The 27,319-nt window shown below is 42.1% G+C and overlaps 1 protein-coding gene across 2 annotated transcripts; it reads left to right on the top strand.

Moving 5' to 3' along the window:
* Positions 1-154: 154 nt before the first annotated feature.
* LOC129839251 (peroxisomal acyl-coenzyme A oxidase 1-like) lies at positions 155-27,279 on the top strand. Of its 2 annotated transcripts, none has more exons than XM_055906558.1 (14): positions 155-273; positions 1,896-2,055; positions 11,753-11,913; positions 13,655-13,762; positions 15,552-15,671; positions 15,818-15,933; positions 17,403-17,572; positions 18,516-18,678; positions 19,902-20,092; positions 21,303-21,479; positions 21,749-21,854; positions 22,031-22,174; positions 23,278-23,484; positions 25,454-27,279. In XM_055906558.1, exons 1-14 carry the CDS (start codon positions 165-167, stop codon positions 25,502-25,504), a joined length of 1,983 nt encoding a protein of 660 aa, XP_055762533.1. In that variant the 5' UTR covers positions 155-164; the 3' UTR covers positions 25,505-27,279. The 2 variants fall into 2 exon arrangements, with proteins under 2 accessions (XP_055762533.1, XP_055762534.1); XM_055906559.1 differs by lacking the exon at positions 11,753-11,913 and adding an exon at positions 8,192-8,352.
* The last annotated feature ends 40 nt before the right edge of the window (positions 27,280-27,319 follow it).

Below are 27,319 nucleotides of genomic sequence, written 5' to 3'. Positions count from 1 at the left end.
GATTTTTTTTTACGCGCCCCCTTTTCTAGCCATTCAGGAAGTCGTCAATGATTATTCAGGCTCCAGTTGTTGCTTTGCTCATGTAGTCCTAAGATTACACAACTCACATTTTATTGCCACACGCAACGTCGTCTTTTGCAAAGAAAAATATTATTTATTTCGCCATGAATCCTGACATAACTAGAGAGCGTGAGAACGCTACATTTGACGTGGAGAAACTCACACATATTCTGGACGGAGGCATCGAGAAGACCAAAAGAAGAAGAGAAATTGGTAAGGTTGGAATGTCTTGTATTGTGTCTCGTATGTGTAGCCTATCTTTGCTCGCGAGGTAAAGCACCATGAAACAAGTGTAAACAAAATATTGAACTAGTAGCTAGCTAGCTAACAAAACAAGTTCATAACTAGCTAGCTGACCTACATTGGCGAAGGTTGGTTATACACAGGCTAGGCAACCGATAGTGGTCGCTATATCTGCACGGCCTTTATCTGCTGCCTAGGCTAGGTTATCAATCTGTTGTAACAGTAGTTATAACCAGTCAGCTGTTGTTTATAATTGTGAGCCAATGACAAGATTAAAGCCAATTTCTGCATTCATTGTAACTTGTGCATGTTGTTTTGTGTAAACGAGGCTCTGATTTGTTCATTGCCAGATAACATAGCCAGCTTGCAGCAACCTTGCTTAGATAGCATGTTAGGGTCACTTGCTAGGGCTGGGCGATATATCGGGTTTTTTCTCTCGATATATTTGAGTTTATGTTTTAGCGCGAGTTGGAAAATGCCTGTATCGCAAGAATCGAGGTTCTGTTATAATGTTGTAACGTTTTACAAATGCAACATCTCACTGTCTCTTTCTCAGCAAAATGTCGAATCATGTCCCAATTGCGTGACAACACGTGCACAGAGGTTATCCACCAATCACAACTCTGGACAGCTTTCACAAATTGTAACCACGCCGGAGAAGTGTAACAGTAGGAGTTCCAGCAAAATGGAACGTGAGGAAGCTAGCTCAGCCTCTCGTGGGGATGAAATCATCCCCAAAAATGGCAGCAATATTTTTTTTCCAGTAATATGGAAGTGGTTCGGGTTCAAGAGGTCTGATGTTCAGCAAACGAATGTCCTGTGCAAAATGTGTCAAAAGACAATTGCTACGAAAAGCAGAAGTACAACCAACCCCTTCCACCACCTGTAACTGAAACTACGCAATGCCGATTCCAGTCGGTCATTCCCAAAACGTCTGCTAAAAGACAAACTACCATAGCCGCATCCTTTTCAAACGTGATCACTTATGACAAGAAACGTTTGAGGTGGAAGGAGATAATGGATGCAGTGACCTATTACATAGTGAAAGATATGGTTCCAATCTTTACAGTAAAAAAGCCAGGCTTCATGTACAGTAGTCAGGTACAGTTGAACCCAAGTTTTTATTTAACTAGTCAGTTAAGAACAAATCGTTATTTTCAATGACGCCTAGGAAAGGTGGGTTACTGCCTTGTTCAGGGGCAGAATGACAGATTTTTACCTTGTCAGCTCAGGGATTCGATCTAACAACCTTTCGGTTACTGGCCCAGCCTTCTAACCTACCTGCCGTAAGTATTTCACAAAAGAAGCCCTGCTGTTATTGTACACTGCTACACTCGAAAGAGTCGCAGAGAAGCTGGCTAGTGTTTCTTATTTTTCCACTACAGCCGATCTATGGTCGATCAGGGGTGTATTATGTTGCAGATAGAAATGTAGCTAATGATATTACATACATTTATTTATCCAATGGTAATACTACCCAATTTGCACATAATGTTCGACCTAGTCTCGCATGGCCACCCTTCCAAAAGCCTGGGTTTCCGACGCTGTTTACCCTGAGGTCTTAATCTCCCAATCTTCTCTATCCCCTGCAGAGTCACTGGTGATCAGTGACCCAGACTTCCAAAGTGAGGACCTCAACTTCCTGTCCAGGAGCGAGCGATACGATGCCGCCGTGAAGAAGAGTGCCCAGATGATCCTGAAGCTCAGAGAGTATGGCATCTCAGACCCTGAGGAAATCTACTGCTACAAGAGGTAAGGCTGGGACACAGACCCAGGCCAGCTACCTGCTATGGGCGGCAGGTATCCTAGCGGTTAAGAGCATTGGGCCAGTAACCGAAAGGTTGCTGGTTTGAATCCCAAAGTATGGCGATATGCCCTTGAGCAAGGCACTTAACCCTAATTGCTCCTGTATGTCGCTCTGGATAAGAGAGTCTGTTAAATGACGTCAGTGTAAATGCTATGGACCTGCAAATCACAACTAGAAATGTGAAAATAGAAAAAGGGTTTTGTCCATAGAGTTGTCTTCCTGTCAGCTAACCTGTTAGGTGTACTGACCGATGCAGATGAAAGTAATGAAAGGTGAGGAATTGAAGATCATTTGGGCTAGTTTTGTTGTTTACAAGCAGGATTTGGTTTCAATGGACTGTATGAATTCTGTAAGGGTTTGGGATGATCAAAGCAAATATCATACTTCCCGGTATCCTCCAGTCATCACACATTTCATGTTTTCTTTTCTTTCTTAACATTTCACAGGAAGTTCTAATGGTAAACGCAGCGTGACAAACATCGATGAGGTTTCTCTCATGCTTGTTTTGAGGTTTGAAGTGCAGATGGCTGTATTGATGCTGCTTTGGACACACTGAAGCAAAACACAGCATTTGCTGGAATTACACAAACAGTCTCTAAGCCTTTCACCTATATGCTAAAGTCTTCTTCACATCCCATGCTAATGTATTGCCTTCTATTAGCCCCATGAGTAATTGCATTGTGTTTATTGGTATCTTCCTGATCAAAGTCTGTTTTATTTATTTATATATACAGTATATCACAAAAGTGAGTACATCCCTCACATTTTTGTAAATATTTGAGTATATCTTTTCATGTGACAACACTGAAGAAATGATACTTTGCTACAATGTAAAGTAGTGAGTGTACAGCTTGTATAACAGTGTACATTTGCTGTCCCCTCAAAATAACTCAACACACAGCCATTAATGTCTAAACCGCTGGCAACAAAAGTGAGTACACCCCTAAGTGAAAATGTCCAAATTGGGCCCAATTAGCCATTTTCCCTCCCCGGTGTCATGTGACTCATTAGTGTTACAAGGTCTCAGGTGTGAATGGGGAGCTGGTGTGTTAACTTTGGTGTCATTGCTCTCACACTCCCTCATACTGACTGGTTACTGTAAGTTCAACATGGCACCTCATGGCAAAGAACTCTCTGAGGATCTGAAAAAAAGAATTGATGCTCTACATAAAGATGGCCTGGGCTATAAGAAGATTGCCAAGACCCTGAAACTGAGCTGCAGCACGGTGGCCAAGACCATACAGCGGTTTAACTGGACAGGTTCCACTCAGAACAGGCCTCGCCATGGTCAACCAAAGAAGTTGAGTGCACGTGCTCAGCGTCATATCCAGAGGTTGTCTTTGGGAAATAGACGTATGGGTGCTGCCAGTTGCTGCAGAGGTTGAAGGGGTGGGGGGTCAGCCTGTCAGTGCTCAGACCATACGCCGTACACTGCATCAAATTGGTCTGCATGGCTGTTGTCCCAGAAGGAAGCCTCTTCTAAAGATGATGCGCAAGAAAGCCCGCAAGCAGTTTGCTGAAGACAAGCAGACTAAGGACATGGATTACTGGAACCATGTCCTGTGGTCTGATGAGACCAAGATAAACTTATTTGGTTCAGATGGTGTCAAGCGTGTGTGGTGGCAACCAGGTGAGGAGTACAAAGACAAGTGTGTCTTGCCTACAGTCAAGTATGGTGGTGGGAGTGTCATGGTCCTTTGGCTGCATGAGTGCTGCCAGCACTGGGGAGCTACAGTTCATTGAGGGAACCATGAATGCCAACATGTACTGTGACATACTGAAGCAGAGCATGATCCCCTCCCTTCGGAGACTGGGCCGCAGGGCAGTATTCCAACATGATAATGACCCCAAACACACCTCCAAGATGACCACTACCTTGCTAAAGAAGCTGAGGGTAAAGGTAATGAGTCCCATGTGGCTATAAAGGTTTGTGTGTGTTAGGGATGTGCAGGCTTATTTGAATATCTGAACATTAGTATTAGAATACTTGTAAGTATCATTTTTAGCGAGGGGGGGTAATTATATTTTAGAATCAAGTTGTCACATGCACAAGTACAGTGAAATGCTTAACCTGAGAGCTCTACCCAACAGTGCAGTAATAGTACAAAAATAAACGCAACTTGTAAAGTATTGGTCCCATGTTTCACGAGGTGAAATAAAAGATCCCAAAAAATGTTAATTCGCACAAGCTTATTTCTCTCAAATTTTGTGAACAAATTTGTTTGAATCCCTGTTAGTGAGCATTTCTCCTTTGCCAAGATAATCCATCCACCTGACAGGTGTTGCATATCAAGAAACTGGTTAAACAGCATGATCATTACACAGGTGCACCTTGTACTGGGGACAATAAAAGACCACTCTACAATGTACTGTCTTGTCACACAACACAATGCCACAGGGAGCATGCAATTGGCATGCTGACTGCAGAGATTTCCACCAGAGCTGTTGCCAGAGAGTTGAATGTTTTTCTCTACCATAAGTTGCATCCAATATCGTTTTAGAGAATTTGGCAGTAAGTCTATCTGGCTTCACAACCGCAGACCACATGTATGGCTTCGTGTGGGAGAGCGGTTTGCTGATGTCAACGTTGTGAACAGAGTGACCCGCGGTGGGGTTATTGTATGGGCAGGCATAAGCTACGGACAACAAACACAATTGCATTTATGGATGGCAAATTACATGCACAGGGATACCGTGACGAGATCCTGAGGCCCATTTTCGTGCTATTCATCCGTTGCCATCACATGTTTCAGCATGATATTGCACAGCCCCATGTCGCAAGGATCTTTACACAATTCCTGGAAGCGGAAAATGTCCCAATTCTTCCATGGCCTGCAAACTCTCCAGACATGTCACCCATTGAGCATGTTTGGGATGCTCTGGGAAGACGTGTACGACAGCGTATTCCAGTTCCCGCCAATATCCAGCGACGTCTTTAACTCTCGATGTAGTTCTTGTGTGGTTTTTATTCTATTATCACTGCATTGTTGGGAAAGAGCTCTCAAAGAATTTCATTGTACCTGTTCATTACACCCGTTTTATCCTGTTATTCGCACGTGGCGAATAAACGTCGTAACCTGAAACTATACTGAACAAAAATATAACATGCAACAATTTCAACGATTTTACTGAGTTACAGTTCATATAAGGAAATCAGTCAATTGAAATCAACTCTTTAGGCCCTAATCTATGGATTTCACATCACTGGGAATACAGATATGCATCTGTTGGTCACATATACCTTAAAAAAAAAAAAAAAAAAAAAAGTAGGGGCGTGGATCAGAAAACCAGTCAGTATCGGGTGTGACCACCATTAGCCTCATGCAGCGCGACACATCTCCTTCGCATAGAGTTGATTGTGGAATGTTGTCCCACTCCTCTTCAATGGCTGTGCGAAGTTGTTGGATATTGGCAGGAACTAGAACACGTGGTCGTACACATATATGCTCAATGGGTGACAGGACAGCACCATCTCTCTAGGCAGAGCGAAGGTCACATCAAGATTAAAACTGTCACAGGCTACGCTATGTCCTACCCTTTCACTTATAAAAACTGCCAATGTGCCTCATCAAATATGTTTAGCCTTAAATAGCCCAAGTCAAGTATAAAAGTCAGACGTTAGTTACATATTAAAGGCCTCAGCCAGGAGCCTATATTTTCTCTTTGTAAGTCTCATTTGATAACATCTATTTCTCCATATGACGATGATGAGCAAATTGGAGATGAGGCAAATTAGAGCACATTTTGTAGTGAAACTAAAGGGATTGGGTTTGTCCAATGTCCATTTTTTTCTAGTGTTAGAGATTCTCTGGTACTTTTGTATACTTTTTAGCCAGTACTTCTGAAAGTAGCGCGCTCACGAGCCAAAAATAAACCCCCCAAAATGGTGTACTGTCACACATGTGCACCATATTATTGCTCTCTGTCACTCTACTGTGTGCACGTGTCTTGCTAGCTGTCACTCAAATGGTGAGGAGCTGAAGCTCATTGGCTAGAACTCTAATTGCTAGAGGGCTGGCCCATGTGGGGTAAAATGGCACTGCACAACTTCATGTAGACAGTTGCTTTCAAACTAGGGATTTCGTGGCTAATTGAGGTAAGACAGTAATTCTGATCATAGATTATGCATGTAGAGTTTACATCCACTTAGGTTGGAGTCATTAAAACTCGTTTTTCAACCACTCCACAAATTTCTTGTTAACAAACTTTAGTTTTGGCAAGTCGGTTAGGACATCTACTTTGTGCATGACACAAGTCATTTTTCCAACAATTGTTTACAGACAGATTATTTAACTTATAATTCACTGTACCTGTGGATGTATTTCAAAACCTCAAACTCAGTGCCTCTTTGCTTGACATCATGGGAAAATCAAAAGAAATCAGCCAAGACCTCAGAAAAAAATTTGTAGACCTACACAAGTCTGGTTCATCCTTGGGAGCAATTTCCAAACGCCTGAAGGTACCACGTTCATCTGTACAAACAATAGTACGCACGTATAAACACCATAGGACCACACAGCCGTCATACTGCTCAGGAAGGAGACGCGTTCTGTCTCCTAGAGATGAACGTACTCTGGTGCGGAAAGTGCAAATCAATCCCAGAACAGCAAAGGACCTTGTGAAGATGCTGGAAGAAACCTGTACAAAAGTATCTATATCCACAGTAAAACGAGTCCTATATCGACATAACCTGAAAGGCCGTTTGACAAGGAAGAAACCGCCATAAATTAATCAGACTACGATTTGCAACTGCACATGGAGACAAAGATCAGACTTTTTGGAGAAATGTCCTCTGGTTTGATGAAACAAAAATAGAACTGTGGCAGCATCATGTTGTGGAGGTGCTTTGCTGCAGGAGGGACTGGTGCACTTCACAAAATAGATGGCATCATGAGGAAGGAAAACTGTGGATAAATCGAAGCAACATCTCAAGACATCAGTCAGGAAGTTAAAGCTTGGTCGCAAATGGGTCTTCCAAATGGACAATGACCCCAAGCATACTTCCAAAGTTGGAAAATGGTAGCAAAATGGCTTAAGGACAACAAAGTCGAGTTATTGGAGTGGCCATCGCAAAGCCTTGACCTCAATCCTATAGAAAATGTGTGGGCAGAACTGAAAAAGCATGTGCAAGCAAGGAGGCCTACAAACCTGACTCAGTTACGCCAGCTCTGTCAGGAGGAATGGGACAAAATTCTCCCAACTTATTGTGGAAAGCTTGTGGAAGGCTACCTGAAACGTTTGACCCAGGTTAAACAATTTAAAGGCAATGTTACACTCAATTAGTATTTGTATGTAAACTTCTGACCCACTGGGAATGCGATGATAGAAATAAAAGCTGAAATAAATCATTTTCTCTACTATTATTCTGACATTTCACGTTCTTAAAATAAAGTGGTGATCCTAACTGACCTAAAACAGGGAATTTTTACAAGGATTAAATGTCAGGAATTGTGAAAAACTGAGTTTAAATGTATTTGGCTCAGGTGTATGTAAACTTCCCACTTCAACTGTATGAACTACACATTGACACATCTAGCCCAAAAGGGAAGGTTTAAAAAAAAAACATACTTAGTGGTCTTCTAAGATCCAGAGCATGTCTTTAAAGGGATACTGCAAGAATCTGTCAATTAAGTGGTTTTCTACTTACCTAGAGTCAGAAACTCGTGGGTTCTATTTTGAAGTCTCTGCGTGCAGCATGAAGGACATTAGAGGTCGTTTTGAGAGCCAACGCTAACTACCGTTAGTGCAAAACTGGAAGTCTATAGGTACAGTAGCTTATGCTTGCGTACCTATAGACTTCCATGATTGATTACCAGAATCTTGCAGAATCCCTTTAACAAATAAAAAGCCTTGCTTTTACAGTAAGGTCATGTTGACACTAGTGTCAACCCTAAACCTGGGTCCTTTTTTAGTAGGCACAAAACACTTTGAAATGGAAAACTAAAATGCACATTCTTATTGGACAAGTTCAGTTAGAACCTCCCCTTTTTTTTAACGAGTAAAATGACCACAAACCTGCTGAGTGGTCCCGCCCAGTCTGTCCATCCGTCAACCTGTGTGTCTGTCCCCCCCCCTCCTCAGCGTGTTTCGGGGCCACCATCACGAGGCTCTGGGGCTCCACTTCGTCATGTTCCTTCCCACCCTGTACACCCAGTGTAACAAGGAGCAGTTCAAGAAGTGGGTCCCCCTGGCCGAGTCCTTCAAGGCCCTGGGCACCTACGCCCAGACAGAGATGGGGCACGGTCAGTTCCCATACAGAGAATTTATAATAATGATAACGTAAAAGCACAATTTATACGACATAAAGTACTTGTGCAATTGTTTTAACTAGCTAGCTAAGTATATGTTTGAATTATGAAAAGGATCACAGGGATGCTTAGGGATGGACAGTTGTCGATCCTTGACGTAGGATTTTCTTTTAATATTGTTTTCAAATCATGGGGTGGACATTGTGATTGAAAGTGATTCTTTGTAGGTGTTTGACATCACTGTAGTTGTTTGTGTAACGGATGTGAAATGGCTAGCTAGTTAGCGGTGGTGCGCGCTAATAGCCTTTCAATCGGTGATGTCACTTGCTCTGGGACCTTGAAGTAGTGGTTCCTCTTGCTCCGCAAGGGCCGCGGCCTTTGTGGAGCGATGGGTAACAATGCTTCGTGGGTGACTGTTGTTGATGTGTGCAGAGGGTCCCTGGTTCGCGCCCGGGTCGGGGCGAGGGGACGGACTAAAGTTAAACTGTTACATTTGTGTAGACAAAATGTGCCCAGACTGTAGGCATAACTCAATAGTTAATAGCTAAACTGAATAGCCAAAACTAATATGCAGGATTCAAAATGTCATGATTGCCGGTCTGTTTTTCGAGTCCTCATAACCTGCCCAATACCATAGACAAAAGAAACAATTGAAGGACAAAAAAAAAAATCCTAACATTGCGCTTAAACAATATAAAAAAATCCATTCACGTCTAGTTTTTAGTTTCATTCCATTCCTCAAACCTCTCTTATTTCCTTTCCTGCTGCTAGTAGTGGCCTATTAGCCTAATGAGTTGGTTCCAAGCTTATGTCAGTTAATTCTGATTGCTATTAAGTCTTGATTTTCCCCTACTCCCCATTTTCTCTGAATCTAGTCTACTCATTACAAATGATTAACCCTAACACTGTAGAATTTGTTGCTTTTTTAAGCAAATGACCTAACATTCTGAATTGTGCATTTGAGTGGATGGATGTAGGCCTAATTGTTATGCTGTTTGTGAATTTATAGCTTGGATGAATGAATATAGGCCTAACAATTGTTTTTGTCTGTTGAAGTCTCAACTGATAGAGAAGACACACTGTGTCCTGCCAAAGAACATGCAGTGTGATTTTGAGTTTCAGCTCCCTGAATATCCCATTGTTAATCTGAAAGCAGAGAAATCTGTGCGATGTAAGACAATTTTGGCCATGCCAGATGTCTCTTGTTGCCAATGTTTCATTTCTATGACGCTGCGAAGTGGACATTATTCACAATCACGTAACCATGGCATTTCCATGACAATACTACTCTAGGGAATGTCTAGGACTGGCTTTTAAGAATTTTCAGAAGGCCTTCTTTTTTCAGAGTTCTGGTCTGGTTCACTTCTTCTCAGCAACTCACTAGCTAGGTTTCCATTAACTTTTCAAATTATTTTTGTGTCAACTTTTAAAGTTTGCATAGAAAATAGATACAATTGCCTGCTGTCTTGCGTTTCCATTTTAATTATCTTGTGTCAATAAAAACAGCTGGATTTAATGACCTCACACCTCAACAACAAAAAATCTGCAAAACCCTAAAGTGTTGAATAAAAATGTCATGGTCAGTGTCTCCATTACCCAATTTAGGCAAATTGCACATTGGCAACACCCTGTATGCCCTCCCACCTATCTGTTTCATGTCTCAGGTAGCCCGCGAAAGCCAGCATCAATAGAATGCAATAGTTTACAAATATTTACCATATTCTAATCATTTGCATGTGCCAATGTATCCCCACTGTCCGTGCTATGGTGAAACTTGCACTCCTGTAGATCGGAAATAATTGGATGGTGAAACTTGCCAGCCAACCAGAAAAGCAAGGTGTAAGTAATTCAGACCCACTTGAAAGTCAGGATAATCCTTTTCCTGCAAATAAACATTATTTGTATAGTTACGTGACGACGTCACATGCCCGTGTACCTTCAAATTTGTGACAATCGGCATTTATTCGAAAAACACTGGTTTCGTCATTTGTCGCAATGAAGAACGTTCGACAAAATAAATATCCACCCGTCGAACTTATAAAAATGTTGCCTATCTTAAGAAAATGCCTCCTATATCTATTAATAATAATTAGGTAGGTGCTTACGTTTGTCCTATTTCGTACATGTAAAAGTGTGTACGTATGTGTGAATTGGAAATTAGTTTGTTTCTTTTTATTTCACACTCCCTCCGACACCCTAAGAGAGTGAGGTCCCGGCCAGCGATCAGCCATTATTGACAGTGACCCTGGAGCAAAAGTGCCTTGCTCAAGGGCACATTGGCAGATATGTTTCACCTAGTCGGCTCGGGTATTCGAGCCAGTGACCTTTCGGTTTTTGACCCATCAGTCTTAACCGCTAGCCTACCTGCTGTCTCCATAACACGTATCGCACAGATTTCTTTTGCGACTTTGCTTTTGTCGAATAATCCTGGGTCAATGGAAAACTGCCTATTGTCTTAACCTTAAATGCCCTTACAACTGCTTCACCCTTCCTTTATAAACTAAAGCAGGGGTAGGCAAACGTGATTCTGGAGTTTTACAGGCACTTCGTGTTTTTGATTTAACCAACCTGGAAGACCAGGTGTGTTGAATTTAGGCAATCACTGAATTAGGTCAATTGGTCAGGTGTGGTGCATACTTGGAACAAAATCCTGCGGTCCCCGTGGCCCTCCAGGAACAGGGTTGACTACCCCTGGACTAAAGAGTCTGCTTTAAAACGGCTAGTTGCACTGCACTAGTTGGTAGCATAGAAAGATGTATTGGTTGTCACACATTTTACATTTTACTGCCTCAGGGTTGTGTTCATGAGGCCATGCAATGACAACTTTTACAATGGAAAACTAAATTGGCCATTTCTTAATGGAGCAAGTCCAGTTTGTCCCTTGTGTCAGTTTTCTTCCGTTGGGTGCCTAATGAACACATCCCAGAGTTTGCCTCACAATTCATTTGAAATTGAAAATGTTTTTTCAGTGAAATGAGAGAGTACAGGTTACACTACTTTTGGAAATGATCATTTCAGGCAAGTAAATGACGTGTTGCAACAATCATGCATGAGAAGGTTATTTTGAATGAACTTATGATTCTAATCAGTTCTCCGCAGTCAACAATTTGCATGGCTAGCTCAGTTAATTTTTTTATATGAATTCTTGCACACCCCCCCCCCCCCCTATCCCTTCACCTATTCATCCATCATCCATCCTTTCTGTTATTTACCAACACTAATCTCCCATCTTTTCCAACCATCTCTTCATTGTCATTTCCCATTATACGGTCTATTATTATCCCTTGGCTATACCTTATTTTGCATGCCCCCCAATGTCCTATCCTTCCTTTACCCTCTTCTCCCTTCAAACTACCCTCCTATCCCGTACCCCCTCCTCTTGGCGCTGCCCCAGCTGTGTGCACCGTGGGCGGTCAGAGCCGCTGGACCTCCACCTGGGAATGTTCCTGCCCACCCTGCTGAACCAGGCCAGTCCTGAGCAGATGGAGACATTCTTCATACCCGCCTGGAACCTGGAGATCATCGGCACCTACGCACAGACAGAGATGGGCCACGGTAAAATGCCAAACAAACCGTACCTGATCACCAACCTCCGGTCACCCACATGCTCTGTGGAGTGGACAAGAGATGCATGCCCAACCTCTTCAACATTTGAGTCGAGCCACCAGAGAACTCTCCCATACTCGTTAGGGAATTTTGCGTAAAAACGTCTCCCCAGACAGAACGTTTGTGTTGTTAAAGGTCCCATGCTGTCGTTTTTTTATCTCAATATCAAATTGTTTTTGGGTAACCATTAACTACCTTAGTGTGATTATTTTCAATTAAAATGGTCAAAAATAAACAAAAATGGATTCTTAGCAAAGAGCAATTTATCAAACAAGAATTTTGCTAGCACTGTCTGGGAGTGGTCTGAGTATGGAGGGGGATACTCAAAAAACTAGCTGTTATTGACAGAGATGTTTGGTACTAATTTACTGCCTGATGTCACCAGGCATTCCAAAACTCCATCCCACCAAAGCAGGATGACATTTTAGGCCTTTACGCTGACTAAAACCACTAATACTAGCTGGTTTGGAGAGTGCGTGTTGTGGCCGAACAGCTTCGCATTGGCTTCCCTTTGGAATGTGCTCTGCCCCTGGTTCTCACACAGTCTTGTTGCCAGCCACGGTGAACGTGCATGCCCACTTGTAAAGCACCCACTTGTAAAGCACCCTCAGTGACATCCTTTCCAAAACCAGTTACCCTCCACCGCCTCTGTCCCTTTTGTCCCCCTTACAGTGTTTGGAAGTATATTGATTTTAAAGACAGACAACCTACGTCCTTCGTCACATGTACCTTCACTGTATAAACATAATAGGGCTGTCAAACGATTCAAATAATGAATTGAGTTAGTGGTGTTAGTTATAGGCATACTATGTTTTGATTGTAAAGGAAAGAAACACAAAATGATCTGTATCAAAATGTTTCATCATAACACAAAAGTCACTGAAACATACAGCTGGCAATTTAAGTCTCAATGTTTAAGTAGGCCTACTCCCTCTTATCAATGTTCTTGAAGTTTAACAGTTGTCCACATACACACCCAAGTACTGTTAACGCTTCATTCGTTCCAATTTCTAATTGGAGGGTTGACTATAGGGGGGGGGGGGGAGAACTGGCTCTGTGGATACAAAGAGCATTTAAATCTGTCCAACAATGTTATGAGTTCCACAGAAGACTAACAACAGCTCAGCCAGGTCTGAGTTAATGTAGAATATAATACAGCTATTAGATCTAGCCTAGGTTACTGATCCATGTTCTTCATGAACTAGTCACAAACTGCTGCTGCTACTAGAACTGGGATCATTGTTTTAAATCGTTTGACCTGAGAGAGAAAACAGTAGCAAAATTAACAGCATAAAACATGTCAGGGGTTAACTTTGACAGCCCTAAACCGTACACAAATTAGTTATGCAAATTGTAAGAAATAGATTGGATTTTCTTTGGTTTTGATCTGTCAAACACCTACAAAGGTTTTCCAACTATAGAATAGAACAACTTTTTTTTGTGTGAGGGAACTTGTTAACAAAAAATAATTATCGACAAAGTATACCCACTAGACACAACAAATAATATATTTACTGCTGTAAGATAAAGCTAAGTTTGAAGTTGCATTATTAGTTGAGATTGTGTCAGGTTTGCACTGCATAATATTTGAAAATATCAATGTGCTCCTGCCATAACTTAGTGATGACTCTCTTTCTTTGGTTTTATGTGTTGTGTGTTTGGGGGCCTTGGTGTCTTTCTCGTTGCCTAGGCACCCACCTCAGGGGGCTTGAAACCACGGCAACGTATGACCCGGCCACCCAGGAGTTTGTCATGAACAGCCCGACCATCACCTCCATCAAGTGGTGGCCTGGGGGACGTGAGTACACACACACACTTTAGCTTCAGGGCATGCCCGATACATGCCTACGTGCCTTTGGAAAGTATTCAGTCCCCTTGACCTTTTCCACATTTTAAGTTACAGCCTTATTCTAAAATGGATTAAATTGTCCCCCCCCCCCTCAATCTACACACAATGCCCCGTAATGACAAAGCAAAAACTGTTTTTTAGAAACTGAAATATCACAGACCCTTTACTCAGTACTTTGTTGAAGCACCTTTGGCAGCGATTACAGCCTCGAGTCTTCTTCGGTATGACGCTCCAAGCTTGGCACACCTGTATTTGGGGAGTTTCTCCCATTCTTCTCTGCAGAACCTCTCATGCTCTGTCAGGTTTAATGGTGAGCGTTGCTGCACAGCTATTTTCAGGTCTCTCCAGAGATGTTCGATCGGGTTCAAGCCCGGGCTCTGGCTGGGGCACTCAAGGACATTCAGAGACTTATCCTGTGTTGTCTTGGCTGTGTGCTTAGGGTCGTTGTCCTATTGGAAGGTGAACCTTCACCCCAGTCTGAGGACCTGAGCGCTCTGGAGCATGTTTTCATCAAGGATCTCTCTGTACTTTGCTCCGTTCATCTTTACCTCGATCCTGACTAGTCTCCCAGTCCCTGCTGCTGAACAACATCCCCACAGCATGATGCTGCCACCGCCATGCTTCACCGTAGGGACGGTGCCAGGTTTCCTCCAGACGTAACGCTTGGAATTCAGGTCAAAGAGTTCAATCTTGGTTTTATCAGATCAGAGAACCTTGGTTCTCATGGTCTGAGAGTCTTTAGGTACCTTTTTGGCAAACTTCAAGCGGGCTATCATTTCTAATCAAATTTTATTTGTCACATGTACCGAATACAGCAGGTGTAGACTTCAGAGTGCTTCAGAGATGATTGTCCTTCTGTAAGGTTCTCCCATCTCCACCGAGGAAATCTAGAGTTCTGTTAGAGTGACCATTGGTTTCTTGGTCACCTCCCTGACCAAGGGCCTTCTCCCCCGATTGCTCAGTTTGGCCAGGCGGCCAGCTCTAGGAAGAGTCTCGGTGGTTCCAAACTTCTTCCAATTAAGAATGATGGAGGCCAATGTGTTTTTGGGGACCTTCAATGCTGCAGAAATGTTTTGGTACCCTTCTCCAGATCTGTGCCTCGACACAATCCTGTCTCGGAGCTCTACGGACAATTCCTTCGACCTCATGGCTTGGTTTTTGCTCTGACATGCATTGTCAACCGTGTGACCTTAAATAGACAGGTGTGTGCCTTTCCAAATCATGTCCAATCATTTGAATTTACCACAGGTGGACTCCAATCGCGTTGTAGAATCATCTCAAGGATGAATAATGTTAACAGGATGCGTCTGAGCTCAATTTCGAGTCTCATAGCAAAGGGTCTGAATACTCATGTAACTAATACTCAGGTAACAACATTTTTCAAAAATGTGCAAAAATGTTCTAAAAACCTGTTTTCGCTTGATCATTATGGGGTATTGTGTGTAGATTGCTGAGGATTATTTTTTTAAATACATTTTAGAATAAGGCTGTAATGTAACAAAATGTGGAAAGTCAAGGGGTCTGAATACTTTCCCGAATGCACTGTACAATCAAACCAATCCCCAGTTAAGTCTGTGGACTTCAACACATTCCACAATATTGCTGAACTAGATCAAACAATTTACTTCTGATTCTCATTGTAGTGTGGACCAGAGACTTAAATGACTGCCAAATTATTTCAATAGAATTATTTTAATAGTGAGAATCTCTCGCTCGCTCTCTCGCCCCCGCCCCCCAGTGGGTAAGACGTCTAACTACGCCATAGTTCTGGCCCAGCTCCACACCCAGGGGAAGTGTCACGGACTGCAGGCCTTCATCGTACCTCTCCGCAGTATGAACACACACATACCACTGCCAGGTACTGTACATACTGCTGTGGGTGCATCAAGAGTGTCTCTGTATGTAGCTTTGCTGGTAGCCTACTGTCTAATTAACTCACTCTCTTTCTCTCTCATGTGTGGTGGTAGCCTACTGTCTAGTGAACTCACTCTCTTTCTCTCTCAGGTGTGGTGGTAGGGGACATAGGACCCAAGTTCGGCTTTGATGAGGTTGACAATGGTTACCTGAAATTGGAGAACGTACGAATTCCTCGCGATCACATGCTGATGAAATATGCAAAGGTGAGCGACTGGGAAGTTAAGCACATTTCAAGGAGACACTGTTCTTTGTTTCTTTTGGTTGACTTTAATGCTGTCACAAAGCTTAGATTTGAAGTTATATTGTATGCATATTCCTCACAGAGAGCGTATACTTACTACCTGATTGTCCTAGAACTGTATACCACAGACCAGTGGCGGTCTGTGCCGTTTAAGATGAGGGAGGACGATTAAATTATATATATTTTTTAATGTATGAGCCTTATTTCAATTAAAGCATATTGGATGACTGTCATTCATATTTCATTCACCCAGCTCAATGTAACATCGATAGGTTTAGGTTACTACATGATACCCGACTTTTCCCTATACAAATCCTATGAATGAAAGTTTACAACGTAGGTGCACACAGGTGGAGCTACATTTTTGTAATCAAGGTCAGGGGCACATTCAATACCGCCTTGCACACTCTTGCCTGCATCTAGCTGATCTAAGGTGTAGTCATTAGTCCAACAGTGGCAAACAAGAGTTTATATTGGACAAATTCAGGTATTTTATCCCGTTCTGTTTGCTTCAGTTTAAGAAACATTTTTCAACAGAATCGGCGGAATGAATACACCACTGATCACACAAAAACAGCTCACTTTCATAGCAGCCACATAAAAACAGCATGATCACTTTGCTTATTGTATTTCTTCTTGCATATTAGTCTACATAGCTACTAGAACTAACGCTTTAGTAAACCCGCTACAATCATGCAGTACAGTGTGCAGTCAGCGAGCAGTTTAGCAGTTAAACTGGTGGGCCCCAGTGGCAATAAATTAATAAAACCAAAAGCTTACCTTGACATGGAAGAGTGCCAGTGTTGGATAGGATAGCCATAGTCAGCTAGCTAACATAGAATCTGTTTCTGTTTGAGTAGGCTAAACTAGCTAGCTGCATTAGCTAGCTAAGTGAAAAAAAATACAATGACATATAACTAGCTCTCTCCCTCTCTCTCCGCCTTCATTTAAAAAAATATATATTTGTTCAAAGCTGTTCAACTATTGTCTTTGAGTCAATTACTCACCACATTTTATACAGTGCTAGCTAGCTGTAGCTTATGCTTTCAGTACTAGATTCATTATTTGATTGTTTGATTGGGTGGACAACATGTCAGTTCATGTTGCAAGAGCTCTGAAGTTGTCATAATTACTGTGTGAGTCTATAGAAGGGAACCATGAGCCTCCTGGGCTTTGTATTGAAGTCAATGTTCCCAGAGAAGGACAGAAACTAGCTGTCCTCCGGCTACACCATGGTGCTACCCTTCAGAGTGCTGTTGCGGCTACATTTAAAAAAAAGTGCGTTTTAATCAATTATTTGGTGACGCGAAGATATTTATTATAGTTTCATTCTTTAAAAAAATATATATATATTCACTGAGGAGGATGGTCCTCCCCTTCTTCCTATGAGGAGCCGCCGCTGCCACAGACAGTATGTATTCTCCCCACCAGGTGGAGGCAGACGGTACGTACGTGAAGCCTCCCAGTGCCAAGCTGACCTACGGCACCATGGTGTTCATCAGGTCCATGATCGTAGGGGAAGCGGCCCACGCCCTCGCCAAGTCCTGCACCATCGCCATCCGCTACAGCTCCGTACGGCACCAGTCTGAGATACGCCCAGGGTCAGTTGTAGCTCTGGACACACCAGGGTCATGTTCATTAGGTCAAACTGTAGCAAAAAGTTTTGAGATGGAAATCGAAATTCTTATTGTACAGATACAACTTTCCTATGTTGTTTTCATCCGTTTGGTGCCTAATGAACAAGACCCTGGATACACACATTTACTGAAAAATACACTACCGTTAAAACGTTTAGGGTCACACCAGTCTCGAGGCAACTCTGGGATGCTGGCCTTCTAGGCAGAGTTCCTCTGTCCAGCGTCTGTTCTTTTTTGCCCATCTTAATATTTTCTTTTTATTGGCCAGTCTGAGATATGGCTTTTTCTTTGCAACTCTGCCGAGAAGGCCAGCATCCCAGAGTCGCCTCTATACTGTTGACGTTGAGACTGGTGTTTTGTGGGTACTATTTAATGAAGCTGCCAGTTGGACTTGTGAGGCGTCTGTTTCTCAAACCTGACACTCTAATGTACTTGTCCTCTTGCTCAGTTGTACACCGGGGCCTTCCACTCTTTCTATTCTGGATAGGGCCAGTTTGCGCTGTTCTGTGAAGGGAGTAGTACACAGCGTTGTACAAGATCTTCAGTTTCTTGGCAAAAAGCCGAGGGGGGTGAATATGTTCGCAAGGCACTGTAAATAGTCAAAGGAATTACAAAAATACTCACACATACTTGTGCACATCCATACACAAGTAACACGCTCAGACACAAACAAGAATAGAAAGCAAAGTACTAGAACCCTTACCATTTTAACAAAATCTATACTCTTATTCTAATTGTGTGAGAGCTGATGTAGGTAGATGTTACATAGAGTTTGGGTAGATATTAGGAAGCCTTACTCATATAATATCTGTATCTCAATGTTCTTCAAAGACTAACATACAAAAGATGGCAATCGAACCGTTAACCTTACATCAAAGTCTATATTCTTATTTTGTGGTTTCTCTAGAGAGCCGGAGCCCCAGATCATGGACTACCAGACGCAACAGTACAAGCTGTTCCCCCTGCTGGCTACAGCCTATGCCTACAAGTTTGTTGGTCAGTACATGAACCAGGTCTACCACCGCATCACTGGAGACATCAGCCAGGGAGACTTCAGTGAACTACCAGAGGTACTTACAGTAAATACTAGCCTGAAATCCAGAATCTGTTTTGCTAACATTCCACGTCGTGTCATGCTATACGAGGAGTGGAATGATAGCTAAACAGACTGGTACCCAGGCTAAGTAAATAGCTCCTCTTGATATAGTACATGATGAAAGAAGGCTGGCAATGGCCCAGAGGTAGTATTTCTTCGTCTGAACCACGTGACCTGACCTGGAAAAGTGGGAAAAGACTCCACTCACTGAATAGTCTTGAAATGTTTCATCCAGTTTCAGCGGCTGAAGTCTAATGGAGGCGTTTTGACAACAGGCTTCGTCTGTGTTAATTCTTTAGTCTAAGATGTTGGGGGAGGGAGACATGTGGAATAGTTTTTAGATAGCTAAATGATTCATAGTATAACCATTTGATTTTGAATTTTAAACAATTATTTGATTAAAATATTTAATTTGGCCTTTGCTACTAAAGCACATAGAAACACATTGAATAACACATTCATAGTCAAAAAATGTATCATAAGAAACGAGTTGTCTTTTCTATATATTTAACCCCTTTTTTGGGTAGGCACAAAACGTCCTTCAAACTTGAATTTAGTTTTTTTAAACCGATAATGGTTACCTTCAAACGAGTCTGTAGCCCAAACGGTTCGGACGCTACCACACATCGACGTTACAGACGAGTCTTCTGACACTTGTGGGGAGTTGTAGAGCAAAACGGAGAACGTGTTCGTGAGGGTCTCCCCTTTCCATAGAGTGGTTCGGACGCTACAGACGTTTTTGTGAGAAGACCGATTTTCGGGATGTTTCATGGTCTGACAAACACCTCTCTCTCTCTGAAACCTTCAACCGCAGAAGTGAGACACTGGAGGATGCGGTGGATTGAGACACATCCAATGCAAAAAACATATGTCTAGCTTAAACTGACAGATATTTTAATGGGGATTTTTTTGTTGTAACTTAGACTGGCGCACCGGTGCGTCAATCAGCTCTCTGGGGAGTTAAACGAAAGATCCTCATTCATATGAACAAATTTCATCATTTTTAATTTGCTACTTTTTCTGTGCCAATATAACTGTACCCTGTGCCCATCTTCTACCATCCTGTGACAATATAACTGTACCCTGTGCCCATCCTCTACCATCCTGTGCCAATATAACTGTACCCTGTGCCCATCCTCTACCATCCCGTGTCAATATAATTGTATAACCCTGTGCCGTCGTCTGACCTGTGCCCAGCTCCATGCCCTGTCCGCGGGCCTGAAGGCCTTCACCACATGGACGGCCAGCGCGGGCATCGAGGTGTGTCGCATGGCGTGCGGCGGGCACGGCTACTCCCGCTGCAGCGCCCTCCCAGACATCTATGTTAACTTCGTGCCCACGTGCACCTACGAGGGAGAGAACACCGTCATGATGCTGCAGACCGCTAGGTAGGTACACACACACACACACACACTTGCACATGCACGCACACATGCAGACGCAAACACCCACTCACACACACAAATATAAGACACAGATATGACACATACACACACCCTGAAATGACACATTCTTTCCTTGCTGAATCAAAAACAGCAGTTAGTCACATTATACAGCTCACACAAACACACATTGCGATGTATTCCAAAACAAGTCAGGGCACATAAGCCTAGTATTAAAAGCTATTGTGTGATATTGCGCCCTGCACATCAAAGGTAGTAATTATCAACTAAGCATCGATCTAACTGTCTAAATGTTTTTGGGAGTGTGTTCAGTGTAAGCACTGCTAAGTGTGAAGTGTACAATGGAAAGGGTGAGGAAAGGAGTTGAGTGGGAGTGAGTGAGACTAGGACCAAATGAATGGGTGTGTATGAGTTTTTGTGTACTTAGTTAGAGCTGGGTGGTAAACAGCGTTTTACTATATACCAGTATTAATGCATGGACCGGTTTGGATTTTTACCTTACATAATGGTATTTCAATGCTTGCCTTGTTAAGTGTAATAACTGAGTGATGAAACTTGAAAAATGATTGCAATTGTCCGTTCTTACCGCCAGTGAGAGACTGCTAACAGTTGAGATCTGATTATTCGCGAGCAAGAGCTTCAGGTGCGCGCATGTCATTTTGTGTGATGAATAGGCTAGTGTCTGAGGCAGTGGGAGTGCCAAAAGCACCTTAGAAATCAGCACAATGCCCTTTGTGGCGAAAGTAAAAACTGCCATGGAATCCATTGAAAATACATGGTCAGAGGAGAATTATTATTTTCATAAAGGAAAAGTTACCTTTTCACCAAAGAGGCATACAAAGACAAAATAAATGTTTTACAGTGTGGAAATGATAGCAAATGAGTGAAGGAAATTGATGAAAAGGCTGAAATTATTTTGGGTTTCTTTGTTTTGTACAATCAATCAGAAGAGAGAGAGCCCCATTAAAACCACTTAGAATGTATTTGTTGCCACCCTAGGATCATGCATGACTCATTAAGCATACGTAGAACTTTTTATTATACCAAAACATAAAATACTGCCAAAAATGAGAAACCTAGTGATATGATATTTTGGCCATATCGCCCATCTCTACTTTGTGTGTGTTCTTGTCTGTGTGTGACCTTCGTGCCCATCCACCGTCTTGCTCACGTGTTTGCATCCCTCACTCCCCAGGTTCTTGATAAAGAGCTACCGCCAGGCGTCGGCAGGCCACCAGCTGAGTGGCATCGTGTCCTACCTGAACGAGTCAGAGCGTAGCCTGCAGCCCCAGTCTGTGTCCTCCCGACCCACTGTAGTCAACGTCAATGACCTGGCCAGCCTTGTGGATGCTTACAAACTACGAGCTGCCAAGTAAGTGGGCCTACAAGCTAACCAAAATGGAACAGTAATAGATCCGGTTTAGATATTTGACCTTCGTTAAGTCCCAAAGGGCTGTACATTGTATGGCAGAGACTTTTAATCAGAGCAACGTGGTAGTTGGTGCCAGGCAATGCAATGGGTTGAGCTAAAATGGTCCACCAGTTCAGCACACAACGAATTGTACTTGTACTCTATGGACAGCCATGCATCAGTTTTTGTTGGAAGGTTTCCTATGTCAATGCCTCTCTGTGTGTCTTTAGGCTGGTTGAGTTGGCAGCTAAGAGTATTCAGCAGGAGCTACAGAAGAGAGTCAGTCAGGAGGATGCCTGGAACAACAGCGCTATAGACCTGGTCAGAGCCTCTGATGTAAGTTACCTTACCAACCTGGGATATGGAATGTGTTGTTTTTTGGGAGGGAGCCCCCCCCCATCCCTCCTATCTCTTCCCTTCTGCTTCCCTCTTTCAATTTCCTTTTCCTCCTCTCTCTCTGGTCCTCATTTAACTCTCATCCATCTCTTCTCCTCCTCCCTTTCCATCTCCAGGCCCACTGTCACTATGTGGTGGTGAAGCTGTTTGCAGCTAAGCTGGGGGAGACGGGGGACACGGGGGTGCACTCTGTCCTCAGCACCCTGGCCCTGCTCTATGCCCTCCAGGGCATCCAACAGCACAGCGGAGACTTCCTCCAGGTAACCACCACCATGGCAACTGTCAATCACAGACTCCCAGGGGGAAAATACAGGGACGACATACGTACTCAAGTAGAAGAATATGTGAATTTCAATGCGCCTATAAGTGGGTCCCGTACCAAAGTCTATATTCATTTTTATAACGTCATGTATGATGTTTTAAGCAAGACATGGCATTACACTCGTACTTGTATCACTTATTAAAGGAAGATTATCTTATTTTTGTATATTTCATCACCACCCCTCTTCGGAGGACAAATATATATATTTTTTTTAATAGCTTTTGCTTACAAATTTTACATACATGGTACTTTTATATAAAGCAGTCACATAACCGTAATACATTACCAAACATAAACTCTTTAATCCCACCCCTCAGCCACTCTCAGCCCATCCCACCTATCACCATAGACCACCCTCGTTTGGTTTCTATGTGCCATATATTTTTCAATTGTGCTGTGTGACGTTTTATATAGTTTTAACCTTTCTAATCGTATAGTGTCCACAGATTGTGAGTTAAAGATGGAAACCTTTCCTACGAGTATTATTTGACAGACTATGGCTTTCTAAATCAACCAACACTGCTATTTACAAGGTTAATTTTAAGTGCATGTCTTGATTTTTTTGAATCATTCCTGAACCTGTGACCAGAAACAAGCTACATGGGGGCAATACCAGAATAAGTGACCTATTGATTCTGTCTCTTCGCACAACAATCTCAGCTCTGTAGATTCAGTACATCGAAAATCTCTTCCCATTTATTTTGCGACCTGTATGGCACAGCTGTCAACATTTCTGTCCTCAGATGAAACTGGTATATTTTTCTATTTATGCCAGTTCCTTTCAGCCAATTTGTATCTTTAATATATGGCAGACAAACAAGTTCCCTACCTTCTCCCTTTTCCACTTGCCTCTTCCATTTTTGTGGTAATGGTGCAATCAGTTATCTTCTTACTCTAACTTTCCGATTTGTTTGATTTGATTTTACATATAAAGGCTCTAACTCGTTTGTCATGACATTTGGATATTTTAACCTATTGCTTATATATTGAGAACACATTCTCTTTAACAATAATGACCTGACTATTCCTTCCTCACTCCAGACTGGTCTCCTGAGTGTGCCCCAGCTCTCCCAGGTGTCCCAGCGTCTGAAGGAGCTTCTGGCCCAGCTGAGGCCCAACGCCGTGGCCCTGGTGGACGCCTTCGACTACCGTGATGAAATGCTCAACTCCGTCCTGGGACGCTACGACGGCAATGTCTATGAGCACATGTTCGAGTGGGCCCGCCGCTCGCCTCTCAACAAGACAGAGGTCAGAGTTCATGGAGAGGGCCTTTAAAAAGGAGACAAAGATTAAGAAAATTTATTTACTGTTAATTTTACGTTTTTTAAAAAACCTTAGTACATTATTAAGAACATGAATAGACCATTTGAGAACAATTTACAAGGATTTGTTTCAGATTATGATCAAGAGCCAAATTATATCTGTGTTCATTGTGTTGTTTGCCTACATAAACACGGCAATCTAATGAATGATTTGCTGTAATAATAAGTCTGCTGCAGAGTAACCTTGTCCCAAGTAGAGGTCGACCGATTATGATTTTTCAACGCCGATACAGATTATTGGAGGACCCCAAAAAAAGCAGATGCCGATTAATTAGCCTCAAATAATTAATGAAACCTGTTCAATTTGGTTTAAATAATGCAAAAACAAAGTGTTGGAGAAGAAAGTAAAAGTGCAATATGTACCATGTAAGAAAGCTAACGTTTAAGTTCCTTGCTCAGAACATGAGAACATATGAAAGCTGGTGGTTCCTTTTAACATGAGTGTTCTACATTCCTAGGTAAGAAGTTTTAGGTTGTAGTTATTATAGGAATTCTAGGACTATTTCTCTCTATACAATTTGTATTTCATATACCTTTGACTATTGGATGTTCTTATAGGCACTTTAGTGTTGCCAGTGTAACAGTATAGCTTCCATCCCTCTCCTCGCTCCTACCTGGGCTCGAACCAGGAACACATTGACAACAGCCACCCTCGAAGCATCGTTACCCATGCAGAGCAAGGGGAATAACTACTCCAAGTCTCTGAGCAAGTGACGTTTGAAACGCTATTAGCGCGCACCCCGCTAACTAGCTAGCCATTTCACATCGGTTACACCAGCCCAATCTCGGGAGTTGATAGGCTTGAAGCACAGCGAAGAGCTTCTGGCAAAACGCAGAAAAGTGCTGTTTGAATGAATGGTTACGAGCCTGCTGCTGCCTACCACCGCTCAGTCAGACTGCTCTATCAAATCATAGACTTAGTTATAACATAATAACACACACAAATACGAGCCTTAGGTCATTAATATGGTCGAATCTGGAAACTATCATCTCGAAAACAAGACGTTTATTCTTTCAGTGAAATACGGGTGGCATCCATAAGTCTAAATATTCCTGTTACATTGCACAACCTTCAATGTGATGTCATAATTACTTAAAATTCTGGAAAATTAGGCGGCCCAAACTGTTGCATATACACTGACTCTGCGTGCAATGAACGCAAGAGAAGTGACACAATTTCACCTGGTTAATATTGCCTGCTAACCTGAATTTCTTTTAGCTAAATATGCAGGTTTAAATATATACTTCTGTGTATTGATTTTAAGAAAGGCATTGGTGTTTATGGTTAGGTACACATTGGAGCAACGATACGCACCGCATCGATTATATGCAACGCAGGACACGCTAGATAAACTAGTAATAACATCAACCATGTGTAGTTAACTAGTGATTATGATTGATTGATTTATTGTTTTTTATAAGATAAGTTTAATGCTAGCTAGCAACTTACTTTGGATTCTACTGCATTCGCGTAACAGGCAGGCTCCTCGTGGAGTGCAATGTAATCAGGTGGTTAGAGCGTTGGACTAGTTAACTGTAAGCTGGCAAGATTGAATCCCCCGAGCTGACAAGGTAAAAATCTTTCGTTCTGCCCCTGAACGAGGCAGTTAACCCACTGTTCCTAGGCCGTCATTGAAAATAACGATGTTTTCTTAACTGACTTGCCTAGTTAAATAAAGTTTAAATAAAGGTGTAAACATTTTATTTTATTTTTTATCGGCCAAATCGGTGTCCAAAAATACCGATTTCCGATTGTTATGAAAACTTGAAATCAGCCATTCCGATTAATCGGTCGACCTCTAGTCCCAAGGCTATTGTTACCGACAGAGGGAGCCGGTAGGTGGAAGAGACTACCTGCAGAGTACTCAAATTGACCCTCCTTCCCTCTCTTCTAGGTCCACGAGTCCTACCACAAGTACCTGAAACCTCTGCAGGCCAAGCTGTAAGATGACCTCTGAGCCTTCTCACCTGACCCCTCCACTACAGGGGACGGGAAGCGCACTAACAACACTAATCCAGCAGTGGGACCCCAACACGGCCGCCGCCGCCCGTCCACCAATTGGAAGAGGCTCATTCCACCCGCCCCTTCTGTGTTTAACCAACCACAGGTGGTGGAACATTTTTAAAGGGGAACCATTGGAGACTAGCCTCCTTACCCCACCTCTACTGATGTGCTGCTAATGAATCAATCATTCTACTGGACTTATTAAACTAGTACTTAGTTTATGAGTTTAAATATACCCCCATGCCTTGTTAATGGATTTAATCGAAGGTCTGAGAAAACCATAAGATGGAGAGGAAGAAAAATTGCAGTTAGCATACGAAGTGGCCTAAAGATGAAGGGGTTTTAATGACTGATCCTTGTGATCTAATCAAGCTCTTAGGATCATGTACATTGCAAATCACTTGATTTGTTGAGATATGTTGAATCCCATTTTTTTAATCTGTATAATTTCTCATCATGCATGTCACGATATTTGATGCTAATGTACTGCGGATGGTTGTCTTTAGTAGTGGGTGACGGGTCAGTTGTGGTTTGCAATGAACCAAAGGTGTGCGTGTCTCTGTCTAGGTGTGAGAGAGTTTGTGGTTGTGGGGTAACGAATATGATTAGTGAATAACGAGTTTATGAGTAAGCTATTCTAGTGATTTGAGAAAAGGGGCCTTTCAATTCTTGCCCTTTAATACAAACCACTAGTATATATGCATGAGGATCTTTTCTACCATGTGGAGCTTAATTACTAAGAAATTACATGAAAATCAAACTAGCTTGAAGAACAAGGTCGAATTCATTAGGGCACACTGGTAAAAAGTCTAGCAATGGAAAGAAAAAAATAGGTTCCTATTGGACAAGTCCGGGTAGTCCCCCCCATCTGTTTCAGTCAGTTTTCTTTTGTTTGGTGCCTATTGAATAAAACCCTGATGTGGCATTTGGAACAAGTACATTCTTCAACACAATGAAATAAGTGTTTTTATACTCGATTACTAGCTGTTGATTGTACTGCTGTTGACTTTTACAGTATGTTGCAGATTGATACAGTTTCAAATGGAACGAAGCAGTATTTACTGTGTGGGAGAATTATGTGCCAGTGAAATTTGTCTTACTTTAATGAAGCTAACATGGTAGTATTATCACACAAGGTCCATGCATATATTTTTGATTGAAAAATATGCTTTATCAATTTATTTTGTGATTTCCGTTGCAATATAAGGATGTATGATTATTATTTCAATGTAGCTACTGAATTTTTGTTTAACAAATGTTTGTGATCGTATAAGAAATCTATTCAGCCTGAATATGTTTTAAACTTGATTATGTTTATTGAGTTGAAAGTGAATAACTTGTCATGCTTAATGATCTTAGTAAACAACTGGAAAAAACTATCAAATGATGTTCATGGTTTCCTTCAACTTTATTTCATAGACTGCCAGAAGCAACCACTAGATGGTGTTATGAAATCAGATAAGAAAAAAGTCTGTCAGAGCCATGTTTATTTATGACATTTTTACATTTTATTTCAGTGGCATAGATTTAGGAGAGCCAATTCTACAAATGGATAAAGGATTGAGTGTAATCATTCATAGGATTATGAAGAGACTATATTAGAGATTATATTAGCACATTAGATTATAACACTGCAATGCATCTGATTCAGAAAATTGTACCTTTTTAGGAAATTAACCTGTACTTTTACAATAAATCAATGCATTTTATTTAAAACCTTTGGACAGTGTTTCTCTTGATGAGATTCTTCTTCTGG

The sequence above is a fragment of the Salvelinus fontinalis genome, chromosome 40, assembly GCF_029448725.1.
Source record: "Salvelinus fontinalis isolate EN_2023a chromosome 40, ASM2944872v1, whole genome shotgun sequence".
Taxonomy (NCBI): Eukaryota; Metazoa; Chordata; class Actinopteri; order Salmoniformes; family Salmonidae; genus Salvelinus; species Salvelinus fontinalis.
Note: the sequence above shows the minus strand (reverse complement) of the source record. Positions and strands in the feature narration are given on the sequence as shown.